Source organism: Danaus plexippus, chromosome 2, assembly GCF_018135715.1.
Source record: "Danaus plexippus chromosome 2, MEX_DaPlex, whole genome shotgun sequence".
NCBI lineage: Eukaryota > Metazoa > Arthropoda > Insecta > Lepidoptera > Nymphalidae > Danaus > Danaus plexippus.
In genome coordinates, this window is record NC_083537.1 from 9233268 (window position 1) to 9253802 (window position 20535).

Sequence of the window (20535 nt, forward strand, 5' to 3'; positions counted from 1 at the left end):
TTTCGCGAGTCATTTAAATAAAACTAATATTTTTCGTATTCTACTACGCGAATTTTATTACTTTAAAAACTACATAATCCCGACGTTTCGGTTACTTTTTTACATAATAAAACCTTTCGTTTAATATGCTAGAAATAAATACGCTGCCATATTGGTTTATGTAGAATCACATGGCTAAGTTTGAATTGGCACTAGACATAAAAATAACAAAAATAAAGAGGAGCTGAATTGAGTAAAAGAAGACTGACGGGCGAGGCGTGGAGTGGTGTGATGTATAGTGGAGGGGTGAAGAGAGATCATTTAAAGAGCCTGTTTAGATACAATTTTTAATTATTCTGTGGAAGTGTGGAATAAACAAGTAATTACGAGGAAGTTGTACAATTGTGTTCTGTAACTAAATAAACTTAAGTATTTAACGATTATACCGAGGATGGATAACTGCTTCAAAAAAATATTGCACCATATATATTGCATCATTACTTTACATCCTAAAAACTATGGGTACGAAATACTAATATTGTATCCTTAGCTGGCTTAGTTTCTAGACTCTTATGAAATATAGGGACATAAAATTGAAAATGATTTCTTTTATTCTAGATAACGGTCAATCTCATTTATATCATACTGAAAGACTAGGGATAGCCTGCACGCTCACTACACCAAACTGGTATGGCGGATAAAAATACTACAAAACAATTAAGAGGAACTGAAAAATGGTTTAAAAATTTAACATCAGCGAATTTAAAAGACACAAATATACCGTTTATTCAAGGAAGGAACCTTATCACCCCTATTTTCTTATAAAAAATCAGTATTTTACATTACTGCTTTATTTATTGTTTTCGTTGATTATAATTGTATTTTTATCCTTTCAACGTTTTATTCTCCTTCTCAAAACTTCTTAATGGTGATCAGGATGTTAATGATTTTTTTTTGTTTTACATACCACTATCTGAATTTACTAAATAAGTTTTATCCTTTTTTTATTTTTTGTCAGTGATACAATGATTTACTAGAATGTGATATTGTAAGCAATATTCTGAACTTGAAATTAATATTGGGTACGTTAACAATTTTTCATATTACAATAAATCTAGACTAAGAGTAGTAAGAGATCATGTAATAAACATATATTATGTACAATTTACGTATTTATTTTAACTGTCTATAAAAACTAGAATCTACTACGTTTAAAACATTCAAATGAAAAATTTGTACTAGTTACTGTCATTGTCATTGTCAAAAGCAAAATGGCTCCGAATTGTTTCTACATTTCACGTTGTTAAAAATGCAGTAACTTTTGTATAATAACACGAAATAGTTAAAGTTTAACCTGTTCATAATAATATTTTTTATATTATTTTTAACCTTTATCTAGTTAATACTTAATAGAAAGTATGGATCGCAGTAAGGAAAACAAACGACGCCACGATCGCTACAATGAGAATGAAGAATATAGGGATAACAGATCTAGAAAGCGTCGATCAAGATCACGATCTCGAAATAACGATCGGTCTAAAGATTCTAGAAGAAAAAGAAATCATTCCAGGTCGAGGTCTCCCGCTGCTGGAGACAGAAAAGATAGACGCCGTAATGATGCGCCAAAAGATGTTCCAAATAAGACAGATGTACCATCTGCTCCCAAGAAAGCTAAAGAGACTGATATGTTAAACACTCGAACAGGTGGGGCTTATATACCGCCAGCGCGTCTTAGAATGATGCAAGCTCAAATAACCGACAAATCTTCTGTGGCATATCAAAGACTGGCTTGGGAAGCTCTAAAGAAGTCTGTACACGGACATATAAACAAAATAAACGTTGGTAATATTGGTATCATTATTAAACAACTTCTCAAAGAAAATATTGTTCGAGGCCGTGGTTTGTTGTGTAGATCAGTTATACAGGCACAAGCTGCCTCACCAACATTCACAAATGTCTACGCCGCTTTGGTAGCAGCAGTGAACTCTCGTTTCCCTAATATAGGAGAACTCTTGCTTAAAAGGTTAGTTATACAATTCAAGAGAGGTTTCAAAAGAAACGATAAATCAACCTGCATATCATCAGCATCATTCATAGCCCACTTGGTGAACCAAAAAGTAGCACACGAAATACTCGCTCTAGAATTATTGACATTACTTGTAGAAACACCGACAGATGATTCCGTAGAAGTTGCTATTGCATTTTTAAAGGAGTGTGGACAAAAGCTAACAGAAGTGTCATCTAAAGGTGTCAATGCTATATTTGAAATGTTACGAAATATTCTTCATGAAGGGAAATTAGATAAAAGAGTGCAATACATGATAGAGGTGGTGTTTCAAGTGTGGAAGGATGGGTTTAAGGATCATCCGGCTGTGATCGAGGAACTGGAGCTGGTGCCCGAAGAGGAACAATTCACTCACTTGCTGATGTTAGATGATGCTACTGATGCACAGGATATCCTGAGTATGTAATGGAAATTTAACATTTTAGTTATTAAATTAGTTACATAAATATCAGAATCACTATGTTAATTAACAATATTTTGTAAATTCCAGATGTATTTAAATTTGATGACAAATATGAGGAGAATGAGCAGAAATATAAGGCCTTGTGTGGTGAGATATTGGGATCAGATGCAGAGTCCGGTGAAGATGATGGTTCTGAGGAATCGGGGAGTGAGGAGTCTGACGAGGAAGATGAAAAACAGAAGGAAGTCACAATTATTGACAACACAGAAACTAACTTAGTAGCTCTAAGAAGAACTATTTATCTTACTATAAACTCTAGTTTAGATTTCGAGGAGTGCGCACACAAGCTCATGAAAATGCAATTAAAACCCGGCCAAGAGGTTGAGCTATGTCACATGTTCCTTGACTGTTGTGCTGAACAGAGGACCTATGAAAAGTTCTATGGTCTGCTCGCACAACGTTTCTGCAACATCAACCGCATCTATATCGGCCCATTTGAGGAGATCTTCAAAGATTCTTATGCCACTGCTCACAGGTTGGACACCAATCGCTTAAGGAACGTTAGCAAATTTTTCGCACATCTTCTTTTCACTGATTCAATCAGCTGGGAAGCATTGGAGTGTGTCAAGCTGAACGAAGAGGACACGACAAGTTCCAGTAGAATTTATATCAAGATACTTTTCCAAGAACTAGCTGAATATATGGGTTTGAAGAAATTGAATGATCGCCTCAAGGATCCGTAAGTAGTGGTTTTCAGAGTTATAAAAAATAGATTTTGTCAATGTTATGGTCGGTATTACTAACACTTCACTACAATTGTATCTTTCCTCTCCAGGACATTACAGCAAGCCTTCTCAGGAATATTCCCAAGGGACAACCCAAAGAACACTCGGTTCTCTATCAACTTTTTCACATCCATAGGACTGGGAGGCTTAACAGATGAACTGAGAGAACATTTGAAGCAGATGCCAAAGGTGACCTAAATAGTCTTATTGTATTGAGCATATTTTATTATTGACACTTAGTTGTAAGATATATATTTTAAAATTAACGTCAATATTGTCTGTTCAGCCGTATCATTTATTATAAATTATAAGTGTAATAAGCCTTTTGTCTTCCAGAATGTGCCGCCACCCATCACAGAGATAAATATTGATAGTGAATCGAGTTCAGACTCCAGCTCTAGTTCCAGCAGCTCAGACAGCAGCAGTTCCAGCTCAAGCGACTCCAGCTCTAGTGGTAATAATGCTTTTTATATGTTTATATTTCTTTTAATTTGTGAAATGTAAGACATTTGTTTCCTTTTAGATTCAGAGGCTGGAAACAGCAAAAAAGAGAAAAAATCGAAAAAGAAGACTAAAAATAAAACATCAAAAACTCCAGAACCAGAAGAACAACCCAAGAATAAAGAATCAGATAAAACAGAAAGATGGGGACATGATGGATTTTACGACACTTACGGAAAAGACGCCAGGAGAAATGAAGTCAGTTCTGGAAGGAACGGGAGGGAAAAAGGTGAAAATACTAGAAGCAGGCGCGACTTACAAAATGGAGAAGAAAGGCACAGGAATAATGACAGGAGGAACGAACGTGCAGAAGCTGTTAGGAATAGGGGCAGAGAAGAACACAGAGACTTGGCCAAAGAAAGAGTTGGAGACCGTGACAAGAAAGATAAAGGGAATAGGGATAGAGACGCCAACAATCGTTATGATGATAATGAAAATGACGTTAGTAAGAGACGTCACGCTCGGGACTCACGGAAAGACAGAGATGACACGAGATCGAAGAGAAATGGAAAAGAAACGGAAGAACATAGACAACGAGATGATCGCGAAAAGGAAAACGGAAAGAAAGATAGGAAACGTTACGACCGTGATGATGAGAGGGAAGCTCGGAAGAAGAAAGACGAACAGGACAAAGAGAATAGAACAAGAGATAGAGACGGTGAGGCAAGCAAACGACACGACCGAGAGGATGACACAAACAAGAATAGCGAAGGAAACGAGGGTCGGCAGAAAGACAGGAGGAACAGGCGCGGAGATGACGACGGTGATAGAAGGAAACGAGAAAAGGAGGCCAGAAGAGACAAGGATAGAAACACACCTGACACCACCAGCGCTACACGACGTGAGGTCGACGAATATAAAACAAAAGACGACAAAAGCAGTGAAGATGTAAACTGTCTCGGCTCCCGGTACTGGGATACGTTTGATGTGCAAAGTAAAAATGATACAAGCAAAGAGGATGAGAGCTTCGAAGCGAGGACTCCCGAAAAAAATGAAAAATACTACGAGAGAAGACGCGAGCGATGAAATGTGTTGTGTGTAGTATGCAAGATTTATGTGGATTAGAGCGACGAACGTCTGTAAATATTTGCTATGAATATACTTGATTTATTTTAAGTAAACGTGTTTTTTATTTAAGACGAAACTTTTTATATTCTACCAATAGATTGCCATATCATCATAATAGTTATTTTAGATCACAAAGGTCGTATAGGCGACAATGCAATACTTAAAAAATATATGTACGTAGGTGTCATTACTCTTGTTAGTTGTTTGTGCAGTAACTGTTTAAACAGAGAGATAAATATGGAAAATTGCTACCAACCGCAACATACAGACCATACATTGGAAACCAAATATGATTCCAAGATTAGCATCGATACAACAAGCTCCAATAGAATTCATATAAAATCTAAATCAGCCCCCACCACCGTATTAACAAAGGCAGATGAAGACGGCCTAAAACATCAGACATCTGCACCCTCTTATTTACATTCATTGAAAGACAACCTAGCTCCTCCTTTTCTGAAGCCGGAAAAGCAAGCTAAACCACACCTTTTACTGGGCACTATCGTCACGGAAGACGACCTTGTGGAAATAATAGCGGCGTCAGATAGCGACCCTATTGATGGCTTGAGAAAAACACTAGGTTTGTTATACAGGATCGTTTAAGAAAAACACTATATCTTAAGTTTAAAAAAATACATAAATTCTTATTGCTTGAAGGTCAGTATCTTGTAAAAAAGGAGCTTATACATAACTACAGTTTATCAGAAAAATCGTTTCTTGTAAGTCTCCTTATGGAGTGTATCGACTACGCCGCTCAGCGCAGTTTCTCAACACACAAACTAGCGTGCATGCTGACTCTGTACCTGGCGAGCCACTTGTACTTCAGGTGGTATTATTGGCTGCCACCTGTCGCCGTGTGGAAATATTTCAAAGAAATTATGATACGCCACACAATCGAGGTATTAATTTGACAGATATTTACAAGATATTATATTTGATATTTAAGAGTAACTACTAAGTTTGTTATCCACGCAGGACTCACCGGACGGACAAGAAGTGTTTGAACCCAAGGAATGTTACGATATATTATCACACTTTCATACAATATACTTGAGCAACTTGCCCTTAGTTCACATATTAACTTTTGGAGTGTACCGGTTGAAGCTGTCGTGGCCATTCAAACCCAAGTAGTAGAATATTTAAGGTTACAGCTATATATATAGTATGAGATGACATGTGGAAACATTTTGTAAACAACACTATAAATAAAACCAAAATCGTAATAAAATAGTTTATTATTAAACAACGGCGGTAATTTTATCGTTAATCTTCTTCCTTTTTCTCACTTTTCCCTCTGCAACTCCATCTTTTTTAATAGTTTGTCTGTCAGCCGGCTTCTTTTTCTTTTTCTTACATGATAATGGGTTAGGATTTTTAGGTTTTTTCTTTTTAATGATAACTTTAGTATTGTCAACTGCTTCTTCAACACCCAGGGCTTTCTTGATCTTTTTTAATGTTTCGTTCTGTGCTTCACTTATAAACGGATTTGTCTCTAGTGAATGACCGACTTTATCATAACTTGCCTTGGATGGCTTCTCGAGTGTAGGAGACTTGTTATGTAAGTAGAGCAGTGGAACACCAGCTCTATTCCTCATCTTCTCCTGTAAATCTCTATCTTGAGTTGACAAAATGTAATGTTTTTGATTGCCCTTCCCTATCATGGACAATATGCATTGAGCGCCTGACACTGGCTCTTTATGATCACACTCGTGAATACCAAATTGTTTAAGAATTGTGAGGGCCCCATGGGTCTTTTTAGCTATTTTTTCAGTTTCTTTTATAATACACCTTGTAGTTAATAGTTTGACATTACCATTGAGATATTTAGGTAGTTGCTCCCTTACATTAATGTGTTCCTGAAACAATAAAGTATAAGTATTACAATTAGTTGGGTATGACAATGTTTGTGCATTGTGACAATGTAAATAATGGTACCTAGTTTTGATTACTGCTCACGGGTTCTGGAAAGTTCTCCTGCCACCGCATGCTTTGTTCTTTAAGAGTTAAATGAGAGTCAGCACTATCTGCTTCAGGATCTGGCAGCTCGTCGAGAGGAACTAAAATATCTTCATCAGGGAGTTGCTCAGCTTTCCATTCCTCGTCCACTATATCTATTAGGCGTCCGTTACGTCTGTATTTGCTATCCATTTTTATATTAAGCGATATTTTTACTACACACTATATTATTATTATTATTATGCGGGGTGAGCAGTAATCCAAACTAATTTACCCTGAAAAGAAAAGGAAACTTACTTTAAAGGCTGCGAAACAGAAGGTGCCATCAATTAAGACTTGGTATGGTTGGTGAAACCCAAAGTTATTGTAATAGAACTTTAGATATTTTTGAACTTTTTTATAACGCGTTATCTTCATGATTGATTATTTTTACCTTCGTATGGCTAGCAACATAAACACAACTTTATTCAACAGGAAGAACACGTCTCTTTAGAAGTCTTGCCTCTTGGGAATTAACTTCGTTTGTTTTGACAGTTGAAGTTAGAAAAGAGACAGAAGTTAAAAACATCTTTAGTAAATTTTTGCAACTAAACGAAGCCTTTAATTTAAAAAGATAACAATTAAATATATGTACATTTTATGAAACTATACAATTTTTCATTGTGTTCAGTTCAATTCAAATGTAAATAACGCTATGTATACTATGATGTCATAGACAAGAATCGTATACCATAGACATATAGACATTTTGTAAATTGTCTTGCTCGCTCTCTCGCTTCCATGTTTGTTCGTGGTCATTTCGCATTTCTGTGCTAGATATTCTAGTTTAGCGAATCCATTAATGATTTTATTCGTATAAGTGTGTAATTAATGAAATTATCCGATTCGCGGCGACCTCACAAGGATTTGTCGCCATATAAAAAGTGTATACGGGCCATATAATAAAGGGAGGGTACGTCTTTCATGTCCTTAAAATGTAGTAAATGCGTCATTTTATCAAATAATGTAGAGTAAGATTTCAGTACGACAGCAGTAAATCTCGTAAGTATCTGTGGTTGGTTTCGTGGTGTTTAAAGTAAGTGGTCAGAAGGAGGAATCGTAGTGGTTCCAACTGTTTCGGGCGGAGGAGATCGCAAATGATAGGACGGCGGAGGAAGTGGATTGATACGAGTTGTCACGGTTAGTCATCGAAAGCAGAGACCCGTTTTTACGAACCAACATCAATTTGGTAGAGAATTGTAATGGTTGGTTCCGCATCTGCGCCAAATAATCGCCGATAAAGTCCCATTGTCTATAGTTTCTTTGTGATTTCGCAATGATATACACGCAGAGATAAATAGCACTTGTTTTTGTTTAAAACTTTTATGACATTTGTTTTGATGTGCAATAATCCTTTGTGCAATGAAATATATAGGTTCTCATAAATAAAATTCGCTAGTTGTAATCGTCAGTTCATTTTCAATGTATAATTTGTATATTACACAGTCTTGTGTCCTGCTGTTTGGTGAGTTATCATTATCTCCCTCATTATCATATGAGTAATCAAATTGGATTATTATTAAATGGCATATTTTAATACAGAGCTTTGTCAGTTGATGTTTTATGTAACTGCACCCCTCCAACTTCACAATGAAATCTTACAACAGCCATAGAAACTATGTTGGGAGTCAATATTGTATTGTATAAATTGTTCAAGTAATAACAAATTTGATTGTAAACAAAATCACCACCGCATCAATGACTCATATACATCTATCTAAGTGGTGAAGAGGCGTCTTGACAATTAACACTTAAAATGTATTCATGTAAATCTGAAGGGTATTATTGTTAATATTGATCTATAAATCTATAAAATTCTTTTTTTATCAAATTTCTCCGCCAGTGACACCGTGATTAGTGTCTAGGGAAAACTTGTTTAGAACTAGTTAAGATGGCTTAATGAATAATTAATATTACATTATAAGGATATTGTGCCTGCCAGTTGCCAGTACCTGATGCTATTAAGGTTTTAATGATTTTGTTAATTTGACCAATAAGCTAATTACCTCTATTTTTATTATATTATTTCTTTAATAGCAAATGTAAGTGGTGAAATAGTATTTTCTTTGATTTATGTTCAATTAGTGAGGTAGGGATATATTAATAGTATGAAGAGACATCTTAGTTTGTGCCATAGTCTCTGACGACATCGCTAAGTCAGTAATCCAATTTGTCAGCTTGATTTTATGTAAACAACATGCTTTGTTCAGTTTATTTATAGAGAGAAAACTATACAGATTTATATTTGGTTAAGAGTGTTATAAAATATTAATATATCGAAAATGATCTCTATTGTAAGTGTTAAAGTTTTGATATGATTTTATAAAATGATTTGTAACAATGAAATGATTTGTGCAGGCGATGGCAACGAACCGAAGTGCTCAGAGGCCAAACGGGGCGCCTCAGACTAAGGTGTGCCAGTTCAAGCTGGTTCTGTTGGGTGAGTCGGCTGTGGGCAAGTCTTCATTGGTGCTACGTTTCGTGAAGGGTCAGTTCCATGAGTATCAAGAGAGCACTATCGGAGCAGCATTCCTTACACAGACGCTCTGCCTCGACGACACCACTGTCAAGTTTGAAATTTGGGACACGGCAGGACAGGAGAGGTAAGAGAGTTTGTCATCACATTACGAACAACTGATTTAACTATATTGTATATCATTATAAGTTGGATGGATTTGACTTCGTTGAGTTTAGAAAACGTCACGCCTACTTAAACATCTTTTTGTAAAACATTGTTTTTTTTAAAAAGGCTATCGTTCATTTCCGTGGAGCATTAATAATAAAGACAAATATCAATTACACAGACCCAATCATTATTCACATTCTACCATATAGGAATGTATTTAAATGCACATTTTTCTAGTGCTGATTCAAAGATATATTAACTACATAAACTAGTTGAGTTACGTTGTGTGTCGTCACAAAATTCATTGTCAAGACCCGCGTACAATCGTAGAAATGCATTCATAATATTTTCAAAGATTTTTGTCTTCTCATAACTTTGTGTTTAAAGACATTCATATTTTTCTTGTCTCCGTACAGTCAAAATACAAATTGGTTTTAATCGACGTAATTTTACCGGGAAAACAGTCACCACAGACTATAAATAAACTATGTGCAGGTGAAAGTATGTTAATTTTATGTCACCCCGAGGAGTATTTACTAGTGTAATTACTGTACTGCTATTAATTTTTGTGAAATATAATACGATTATTGTAATTAATTTATTATTATTATAATTGCAGATGTAAGTTTTTTTATGGCATTTATATAAAAAGGTATAATATGTTTTATGCATTCTTCCAGATATCACAGCCTAGCTCCTATGTACTACCGGGGAGCGCAGGCCGCCATCGTAGTCTACGACATTACTAATCAGGTAAAATTTTTTGTTCACAGATTATATATTAATACAGTCGAGTTGAGTTGACGAATGACTTTCTATAAACTGTTAAGTATTAAGTATATTAATGACTTATTATATAAACGAGATAGTCTTTGTAACTGTATTATACATTTAAGTTTAAGTAACTAATACATCGTGAGAAATAAAGATATTATTCTCAAATAATATTAAAATGATTGTCGTTTGTCAGTGGTTTTGTTCTCTTAAGGTTCTCATGGTGGCCGTGTTGTAGGTCAGCTCATTGTATATTTTAATCCTCATTTTCATATTTTTTATGTTATCTCACGGAAAATTTTGTTTATCAATTTTCTTTACACACTTGGGTACAGTCCTTAATAACTAGTTAATCTTTAAATTATTCAATTGAGTCGTACATATTGGTGTGAAGAGGTAGTTTCTGTCATTCATGTTTGTCTGTGTAGGCGTTATCTTGAAAATTTGTTATCTATTTAACATGACGGGATTTCTGTTGTTTTTTTTTAATAATTAAAAAAATATATAAATATGTATTGAGGGAGTCATATTATTATTTTTTTATTCATGTGAAACATATCTCTCTGTGAGCAGTGCCAGTGCTTTACCCTTTCCTTTAGGACAGTGACATTGGTATTAAATTCTCAAAGATTAAATACTTATAGAACAGACAAAGAATTATAATATGTGACCATTTCGATTGAAATCTCGTCCAATGTCGTTATATAGCAGCCGCGGCTCGGCTTAGACTGGCTGGCCTTCATATTAACGATAAAAATATGTTTATCAATCCTCATTTCCATATTAATTCTATTTATAAGACGTAAAGTACCTGTTCAATAAATTAAATTTAAAGAATGTAACTTTAGAGCGTTTTATATAACATCAGGTAATATTCGACCACAGCATGCGTTTGTGTTCTTAAACAGTAATTAAGACTCATTGAGGCGTCATTTAAACGGTTAGTAACAAAGAAAAGATTGTGTGCCCTGGTGTTAGAAATGTATAACTTAATCGTTATAATTTTAACTGATTGTTAAATAAAATTATATTTTTTATAGATTATCTATTGTTTTAAATTCAAATATTTTATTCTTATTATATATATCATGTAGCCACAGTAGGAGCTTCAAACATGAAGCAATTTCGTCCGTCCGTGTTTCTCAATAAATTAACGAACAATCCTCAACCAGTCAAGGTCAGAGTATTGCATAATATCGTTAAGTTTTCCATACTACGTGAGACGCTCGTTTCTCAGTATGGACAATGATAGTACACTTGTCGGCATTCAATGTAAAAATTAACTTTACTAACGACAGCTTGTGAGAATTGAACCAGCGTTTCTATTCAGATTTAACTACAAGGGAGGTCATGATATATTTGTTACAACGTAAAGCTAAAATTGATCCAACAAACGTTCAGAAATACAATTCATATATTATTATAGCTTCCTAAATAACGTAACAGAGTGGAGAACGCTCTTTTCAATATTTGTAATATATTCTGTAACTATGTATATGTACATACATACATTAGTTGTATGTTTGTGTGTATGAATAGCGACCGGCGAAACGACCTTGACCTCCAAATTTTTATAAGACTTGATAATCGTATACGGACAGACAGATATGTCTATATATAATAATAATTTCTTATATATATATATATATATATATATATATATATATATATATATAATTTTAAGTGTAATGTGTAGGTCAATGTTATAAACATTTACTTATCACACAGCAGCATTTTGTGTGAGGAGGTAAACTGTTTTTTATTGTCTCGTTTATTGTAATGACCTTCAACCATCGATCGCTGCGTTTATAAGAAAAACTGAATTAATCAAGACGGTGGTACGATATAATTAAAAAATAAATACATTCCATAATTATTTAGCGACACTCGACTTAGAGAAACAAATAATTTGTAGAAATTAAAGTCGTTCTGTAATTATTAACAGACAGTTACGGACGCGAGAAACAAAACCGTATCCTTAGCACGAGTTAGTATATTTACATTAAACAGTCAGGTTGCAGTTTGTCATTCAAAAATACTTCGCACCAGCTGTCACGTGCGAACACACGAACTATCAATATGAGTGTATGAATGAAAATAATCTCGGCTCTCTTCCTCTACATAATAATAGGAGAATAACCTTTTAAATGAAACGAAAACAGTCATTGGACGATTACATATTGAAAATGATCTCGACAGTTGAGAAAAGTATGTGTAGTGTTTGACAATTGTGTTATGTGTGCACTGTGACGTGTCGTGTGCCGCCCCTCACGTGACGATAGAATAACATTGATAACGGTGGGCTTGTTTGTTGGACGATTAAATTAATACCATTGAGAGGACGTTGATATTGACTTGGAACGTTGACAGCTGTGAGGGCGGCGGACATCACTAGTGCTGCCACTACAACGAATGTCCAACGACGTATATAGATAGAAATAGTATAAATTATATGTTTACATACGTTAGAGTGGAGTGTTTCGTAATTAAATTATCGTTATTTAGAGCATAACACCGGAACAATGATCAGAACGATAGATAAAAAATAATATAAATGATTACCAAGGAGTTGGCGTTTAATAAAAAAAAAAAAATGTTAACACTATTCCGTGTTTAACGGAAGACCGTACAATACACATATATGGTTATTGTATGATAATAACGTTACCAGATTATATTTGTATTGAAATGTTTGCTTAACTAATAGTTTAATGACAGTTGCATGTTCTGTTTACCTCTTACAAACAGGGACGGGGTCTTAACATATTTTTATCAGTTTTTTTTTTTTTTTAAGAATTTAGATATTTGTGTTTGAAAAATGTATTTTTATTATACGATAATTTATATATATATAATAAGGAGACTAGTATGTTTTAAATTGGGTGTATGTAGTTAGATTCTTTGTCGTAATCATGAATCGTTTCAACACGCGTTTATTAACTTCACTTGTATGTTTGTTTGTTTGTAGTCCTAATATTAGCAATGATATATAAAACTGAATTGATTATTTAATGATATTATAATAAGAAGTCAGAATCAAAACATATATATGTTTGTGCGTATGAGCGTGCGTTCAATCCTATTAATGTAGGTCTTCGGTTGAAGGACGCGTCCGCCGACGTGTGCTCGCGGATCGATACAGCCGGTGGCTTTGACATTATATAAATATAAAAAAAAATATCATTTAAATCTGTTTGTTTGTAAGACATGAATGTTTTATGTCGTGTGGATGTCGAGTTCAGACGCTGATATTGATATCAGACACTGGAACAGTCGTTGTAGGGGACAGGGACCTGGCTAGAGGCATGAGCTATCGTTTAATGTGTAATGTGAACACATCACGCGGTACACCGGCCGGGTCGGACGGGTCGGACGGGTCTGACTCCAGGGGTCACCTTTATACGTTTAGTTTGGAGGATTGATTATAACAATGAGACAGCAGTTACAGACTAAATATAAGACGGGAGTGATAGCTTCTGAATCTGTGTCTCAATATATGTATATTATTCAAACAGTCATTTGTTTTATTCATATCTATGTTCATCACCAGTTGTTACCTTTATATGTCACTAGCACACATGATAATATCATTTGTATGTATCGCACACGAGGCCCCGGAGAGAGGGAGGAACTCAAATGAAACGTATTGAAGGAAACATATTTATAAGTAATAATAACACAATGGCGAACTGTTCCCCAGGACACATTCGGTCGCGCCAAGAACTGGGTGAAGGAGCTCCAGCGGCAGGCGTCTCCGTCCATCGTGATCGCTCTGGCCGGGAACAAGAGCGACCTGGCCGCCAAGAGGATGGTCGAGTTCGAGGAGGCGCAGGCCTACGCCGACGAGAACGGCCTGCTCTTCATGGAGACCAGCGCCAAGACCGCCATGAACGTTAACGATATATTCCTAGCTATCGGTGAGTAGAACAGGTGGCGCCACTGGCAGGGTTTGATGTGTACTGATAATAATGGCCTTACGTGTCGTGTCCAGCGAACAAGTTACCAAAGAGCGAGGTGTCCAGCGGCGGCGCGGGGACCAGAGTGCTCAACGACGCGGACGCGCCGCGGAGCTCCTCCTGCTGCAAGTGATACCGCCAGGTGAACACTGGGCGCGGGCCGTGTGGCGAGTAGCGTGTGATGGAACCATCTCAGGGCGGGGCTTGACGGAACATTGTATGTTACAGAGCATTCGGCAGCGGCGAGCGACCGCCCGCGGGTGACGCCCGGCCGGGGGACACGACCACACACACACACACACACACATCCAACACACACCCAACACTCACACACACACACATCCAACACACACCCAACACTCACACACACACACAGTCCGCGGCCGCGCCAACATCACGACTGCTGTCTATATATAGTTATATTTTTCTAATTTACTGAGAGAGTTTTAAAGCTCTGGACGCACGGCAAGGGGATTGTGGCAACCGCGCTCCGACCTCGTGTCCGTGTCGTGTCGTGTCGTGTCCGTCGGCCCGCGAGGCCCCGACCATAGACTAACTTGAAACTTATCCGTAACGGTAACGAGTAAAATTATAAATATATAATGATAAAAAATATTTGTATCATGTTATAGGCGGCATTGTTTTTCCCTTAGCTTAAGGTCTTACTATGTTTAATTTTCATAGCGGTATTTAATCTGGTATGATACGAATCACACTGCGCTGTAGATAGAGTACCGGCTACCGGAAATATTTATACATATAATGAAGTGGTTAAATAAAAAAAATCGAAAATATTTTTATTCTTTACTTAGGGGACGTAGCTTCACGTAACGAATTTTTAAAAGGACGGATTGGCTCCGACAGTAGAGTGTAAATAAAACGTGTATTCAAAATGGACGTCAACTGTCACGTTATACAAACAATTCCCGCGCTTTTTTTCGTTTCTGCACCAGCTGCGTACTCGGGATGCATTTACGTATATTATGAGCCATTTCATGATCTCTAGCGACGTCATGCATCAAGTCACGTGTGATCATGTTCAAAGGATCTTGTCTGCGGAGGGCTCGTGCTGGTTCGATCGCTTCAGGAATCATCGATATATGTTATATTTTTGTAAGTCCATCCGGCGCCGACGAGGTGTGGCGCTGTTTCATCGTTTAGTTCAAATAAATAGAGACATACATCATGTAGTGTTCGTAGAAAATTATGAATCGGTTAACGGGCGGTTAGATGTTACAGATGATAATAATAATATGAAATGTTTGTTGGTGACGCATTCCAGTGGGCGCTCGGCTCGCTCGGCTTGTGTTAGGAGGAGGCACGCGAGGAGGGTTCACTGTTGGACATAGACGGTTAAGATTTACTAACGGATAGCTATGAGCTGCGTTCAGTTTGACGATACTTGTGTCGAGGTCACCGATCGTAATTAGTATGTTCGAACATCAAGATGCTTTGTATAAGATATTTGATCAATGTCGCAGCTGTTCAGTAACAACAGTGTGTCCGCCTCGCCGTGCCGGCACCCGGCGCCGGGTCCACCGAGTCGCTCGGACGATACTCGTGAGGTGTGGTTCTTGTTACACATCACTATATTACGTATCGGACAGCCAGCTAACTTATAGTATCCGTCGATACGAATTGATCTAAATGTATTTTGGAATCAAATTATTTAATATGTAATAGTAATACATATGTTTTTTTTATAAATCGTGAGTAATTGAAATTATTATATATAAGTTTTTATATTCACATCAGTCCAAATCGCTTCCTCGTCACTCGCTAGCGTGGTCCGGTCGGTGCATGAGTTCATTGTCGTAAATCGTACTGTGTTTTGTCACGTCTCGCCGCGGTACATGTTCTGTATCTATATTTTTGGGTAACGTTATATATTGAAAGGCATCAGTGATACCACAGAATGTGCAATAAGTAAGCTTCTAAGATCACCGCTTCGATATATATCATATACAAGTTATGTTCGCGACTCGCGCCGCCTCGGCGCCTGTCGGGCGGCGAAGGACTGTCGGTATACAAAGTAGGAGTCGAGACTCCGTCACTACAACCGGCGCGAAGACGTTTATGAAGGTCATATAGTATGGTTTTGTATTGTGTAAATATTTTGGATTTATTAAGATTATTATATTGAATAAAAAAATATTGTAAATTATTTTGTTGCCTTTTATTTTTATTTACCTCTCATATCATCGACGCCGCTCAACGAATGCATAATAAATAATAAGATCGTTTACAAAGTCACGTACAGGTTAAAAATAGTTTATTTTAATTTACAGACTAACAAATAGTAACACTAGAATAATGAAGTGAAGGGAGTACCTACACTCAGAGAAACCGATAAATGATAATACTTTTTAATAAAACATCGTAACAAATTACTTACATCTAGGTATATGTTAAGTTTAATGAACAGAACGCTTAGTAAGCAAAGTCACACAATATAAGTAGAGTTAATATTATTCTACTCGTACATCTAAGTTATTGTATTAGAAACGGAAAACGCTCTGTACGTAGTGTGACGTCACAAACTCGGACTAGGCATACTAGAGACATTTACTCTAGACTCGTAAAAGGAACAACATTAATTAAGCCACGATTTTCAGATCTAATAAAATAGTAATTTTCGATGCGAACAATTTCTAACTAGTTTTTACTGACTTGCAGATTTTGATGACAGATATTGTTTAAATATACTACTGGCCTTCGGAGATGCTGAGTGACGACTGACACATACCCCGGGGTAGGAATCATTATACGGAAACGGATTTAGACAGCGGCGTTGTATGAAGATATTCGTAAACTAACAAACAAGACACTCACAGAATCTTGTTGTTTACAAATATTGTTAATATGATTTATCAGCTAAAACATTAATCAGTTGAAGGTAAGATAAAGAATTTGCTTAGTTTATATTAACAGGAAAACTAGCCTCGGTTCAGTACGGATACAACATTTAGGCCAGCTATATGTATATACACGGTACTTTACAAGTTAAAATAAAAAAAAATGCATTTAATCCGGTCGTGTCTCTCATACACGAGCGGGTATTAAATGTATTATAAGTACTAACGACACGTACACGTGGCTCAAGTGGTATAAATATTTGGCAGCGTCTCTATGTAGCGAGACCGATGTAAGCCTAAAGTGCTACAACGTATGTCGTATAGCGTTGGGACACCCTACAGCTCGTCGTAGTATCTGTGGTCGGGAGCGGCCTCGCTGCCCACGAACACGTGGTGGTGGCCAACGACTTCCTCGTACGAGAGACGGCCGTCGTGGTCGTCATCGGCGGACGCGAACAAGTGGTCCACCTCCTCATCGGCTATCTCGCTGGAACACCACACGAATATGTTAATGTGTTGGATGAAGTTCGCGTCGTTACATGGAACATACGATCATGTAGTGAGGTATATGCCAGCATGTGGCGTACTAACTTGTTGTCGGGTATGAGCCACCTGGTGAGCTCGTGCGCGTCCAGCGAGCCGTCCTTGTCTCGATCCAGGTCGTGAGTGAACTTGTCCCTCTCAGACAACAACCACTCCTTGTCCTGCTGGACACCTGGAACACCACCACTCTTGACTTAATAACGTGCAGTTAAACTCACAGGAATTGATTGTCATAATTAAGTTAACATAATACATGTATATAACCTTATCAATTAGGGTACATAGAATTAAAGTGCTTGCAATATCAAATTAATAGTTTTTCACTAAACACATTTGCAAGCATACACAATATCTACATCAAAAAAATCAATTTTAAATATTTTTGTCTGTGTATCTGATAAACTCATCCCTAGAATGTTTGAACCGATGTTATAAGGACTGGTTAATTTTTAACCAAGTTACAAAGAGAGAAAGTGCCAGTCCGACTTTGGTTTTCAATCTGTGACTCCTACCATTATAGGCCGATTCTCAAAGTTGCTTTTTAATCAAATGGACATTGTATTGAGCTGGTTCCACTGTCATCAAGTCAAGATCTGATGAAGGGGTCCTTGATAAATGAAATCTCAAGAGGGTGACATATTATTGAAATCAAAATATTTCCATTATCCGCCTGTCTGAAAAACATACTGATTTAGTCACATGCTAACTTTTGTTTCTCAGTCTCCAGCGATAATCACTATGTTGTTTCACTTTAACAATACCCGCTCACAGTTTCCCAAACTTTCCTCGCAATCAGGGAGTGTTTGTAATTATAACTAGCAACATTAATTTCTTTCTTCCAAATGTTAAACACAGCCGGCTCCACTGCATTGTACACACCAAGTCAAAAGTCAAATTAGTAAACATGTGTCACATCAGTATGTGTAGGATCACTACAGACTCAACAAAATATCATTATTCATATATAATGATGAGGTATATTTCCATTGTGTGGATGGAGCCGTCTCCATCGACCATTGACCTTTATGTTATCTCTAGACTCTAATACTGTTATTTTATCAGCTGACCTCTATCTCCCACGTATTCCTGGAAGTCTATCCTTCCGTCTCCGTCGCGGTCCTTCTCCCTGAGCGTCTGCTGCAGCAGGTACTCATGCATTTCAGGATGTTCCTCGGGGTTGGTGAACACCTGGCAATTGGTAATTAATGTTTTTTTATTTACAACTCTTCAATGTATACAAATGCCGGGAGTTGGTTCAAGTAATTCACCGCAAACTCTTCAAAGTCGAGGGTCCCGTCACCGTTCTTGTCTGCTGCCTTCCACATAGCCTTCTCCTCAGGCAGCAACTACAATGATGCACAATTAAAAAATATCAATTGGGTGGATAAGAAATTTAATATTTTCTATATTATTTTACAAGGTTCTTTATAATTTTAATTATAATAACTTCAATAATTAACATAGTGAAGTCCTCACCATGCCAGTCTCTCCGGTGTCATCGATGCTGATTTCATCTTCATTCTCAGCTCCGAATGCATCTCGGAGATATTCAGACCAAGTGATGACTCCATCATTGTTGTCATCGGCCTCGGACATTCGCTCCTCCGCCTCCTCTTGGGATAAGTTACTGTAATATTTTATTGAATGTGCACTCACAGAAAGACACAGAGAACAGTGTAATTAAGTTTTTAAATTTTCTTTTACAATTCCCATACATTAAACAATATTGGAACACAATATTACAGAGGTTTTAGGTTGAATCCTGCTTGTGTTGATGTTTTCGTTTTTGCTTTTCCATTATCATTATTGCCAAACAGAAACACTAGTTATCTATGCATAAAAATTATAAATGGACATAAACGGTTTATCACCATTCACTAAAATTACTTATTCAAGGTCAGAGAATGCTTTTAAATAACTTTTCAAGTGAGCCGAGCCTTTTATTATTTAACAAAGACTGTCTGTGTATGCTACATTGAATATATTAAGGGATTTGAATCTTTGATAGAACTCTTTTGGTCTGTTTATTATCATGTATTCATGAAAATATTGACAAGTATATTTCACTCTAGCAACAAAAAAATCTTAAATTACTCTAACAAAGACTAATACAGTAGCAGATATCACCAGCTTACATGAATGAGTTTAATATCCACTTCTTGAGTTCATCCCGGTCAATAAACTTGTCTCTGTCGAGGTCCATCTTGGGTAGCAGCTGCTCGAGCCGCTTCTTGGACTCCTCGGGGCTGAGTCTGTCATACTCCTCGGCTTCCTTCACACTACCTACGGAGAAATAGTATGTGACAACTAAAACGGACGGCACCAAGATTAACAGAGCTGCTTTGATGGACATGTTATCGCATTTCTTATCGACGGTGCATCATGGAGTCGTAGTGCCGGCGCAACGCGGCTGAGTAAACAGTCCGCGGCTTGTAAGTATCGCGTACCTAATATCGCTTCGTGATCGAACTCCACGTTGTGACCGACGTCGTTGTAGTGCTCGTAATCTCGCGGCTTGTACGCTCCGTCCGACTCGCGCTCGGGGCTGTCCACATTGTGGCCGTGCACCGCCGCCGAAGCGCACAGCAATATATTGGGCGTTAACAAAAGAATAAATGATATCATATATTTCGTCAACATGTTTCAGTTTCGAAAACCCGCTTTCGTTATTTATTAATTGAGCTAAATACTCAATGAGTAGGTATATTTAGACAAATCCCATTTTTATGTCTAATTATTTAAAAATAACATTAGACTAAATGACAGACACATCACAGATTAGAAGCTAAACAGTAAATCTTAAATGACAGCTTCTGTATTAATCAATTTTGTATTGGCCCTAAATAACACAACTGTTTCCTTTTTCACTTTTTGTGTTTTTGCCACTGGTTTATTAAGGACCGAAATCTCAAAGCACCAATCAGAAACTTAGGTGTGGCGATAAAAATTCTAGTGTCAGTTGTCAGTGTGTGTAAGTGTTGTTTC

At 36.9% G+C, this 20535-nt stretch overlaps 6 protein-coding genes across 11 annotated transcripts; 3 read left to right on the top strand and 3 right to left on the bottom strand.

The window, feature by feature from the left end:
* The first annotated feature begins 1239 nt into the window (after positions 1-1239).
* On the top strand, positions 1240-4854 carry LOC116765362 (pre-mRNA-splicing factor CWC22 homolog). The gene is made up of 5 exons (XM_032654824.2): positions 1240-2442; positions 2535-3186; positions 3283-3421; positions 3569-3686; positions 3756-4854. Exons 1-5 carry the CDS (start codon positions 1398-1400, stop codon positions 4757-4759), a joined length of 2958 nt encoding a protein of 985 aa, XP_032510715.2. The 5' UTR covers positions 1240-1397; the 3' UTR covers positions 4760-4854.
* Positions 4855-4972: 118 nt separating this feature from the next.
* On the top strand, positions 4973-6417 carry LOC116765366 (uncharacterized). Its single transcript, XM_032654827.2, has 3 exons — positions 4973-5381; positions 5459-5700; positions 5777-6417. The coding sequence occupies exons 1-3, from the start codon at positions 4973-4975 to the stop codon at positions 5930-5932; spliced, it is 807 nt and encodes a 268-aa protein (XP_032510718.2). The 3' UTR covers positions 5933-6417.
* On the bottom strand, positions 6019-7192 carry LOC116765367 (rRNA-processing protein UTP23 homolog). Its single transcript, XM_032654829.2, has 2 exons — positions 7055-7192; positions 6019-6657 (listed from the first exon to the last, which is right to left on the bottom strand). Exons 1-2 carry the CDS (start codon positions 7172-7174, stop codon positions 6040-6042), a joined length of 738 nt encoding a protein of 245 aa, XP_032510720.2. The 5' UTR covers positions 7175-7192; the 3' UTR covers positions 6019-6039.
* LOC116765369 (anaphase-promoting complex subunit 13) lies at positions 6518-7331 on the bottom strand. The gene is made up of 3 exons (XM_032654833.2): positions 7191-7331; positions 6737-7032; positions 6518-6657 (listed from the first exon to the last, which is right to left on the bottom strand). The coding sequence occupies exon 2, from the start codon at positions 6947-6949 to the stop codon at positions 6737-6739; it is 213 nt and encodes a 70-aa protein (XP_032510724.1). The 5' UTR covers positions 6950-7032; positions 7191-7331; the 3' UTR covers positions 6518-6657.
* Positions 7332-7509: 178 nt separating this feature from the next.
* On the top strand, positions 7510-16316 carry LOC116765368 (ras-related protein Rab-5B). Of its 6 annotated transcripts, none has more exons than XR_009753076.1 (7): positions 7510-7709; positions 9155-9399; positions 10103-10175; positions 13897-14113; positions 14188-14294; positions 14381-14481; positions 14514-16316. XR_009753076.1 is itself a non-coding variant. In XM_032654831.2 (6 exons), exons 2-5 carry the CDS (start codon positions 9158-9160, stop codon positions 14283-14285), a joined length of 630 nt encoding a protein of 209 aa, XP_032510722.1. In that variant the 5' UTR covers positions 7510-7709; positions 9155-9157; the 3' UTR covers positions 14286-14294; positions 14381-16316. The 6 variants fall into 6 exon arrangements, 3 of the variants coding, with proteins under 3 accessions (XP_032510722.1, XP_032510723.1, XP_061380113.1); XR_009753091.1 differs by having other exon boundaries at positions 14381-14443; positions 14480-16316; XR_009753090.1 differs by having other exon boundaries at positions 14381-14439; positions 14480-16316.
* LOC116765365 (reticulocalbin-2) lies at positions 16307-20353 on the bottom strand. Its single transcript, XM_032654826.2, has 7 exons — positions 19998-20353; positions 19686-19833; positions 19027-19177; positions 18819-18896; positions 18618-18738; positions 17599-17722; positions 16307-17494 (listed from the first exon to the last, which is right to left on the bottom strand). The coding sequence occupies exons 1-7, from the start codon at positions 20188-20190 to the stop codon at positions 17344-17346; spliced, it is 966 nt and encodes a 321-aa protein (XP_032510717.2). The 5' UTR covers positions 20191-20353; the 3' UTR covers positions 16307-17343.
* Positions 20354-20535: the final 182 nt, after the last annotated feature.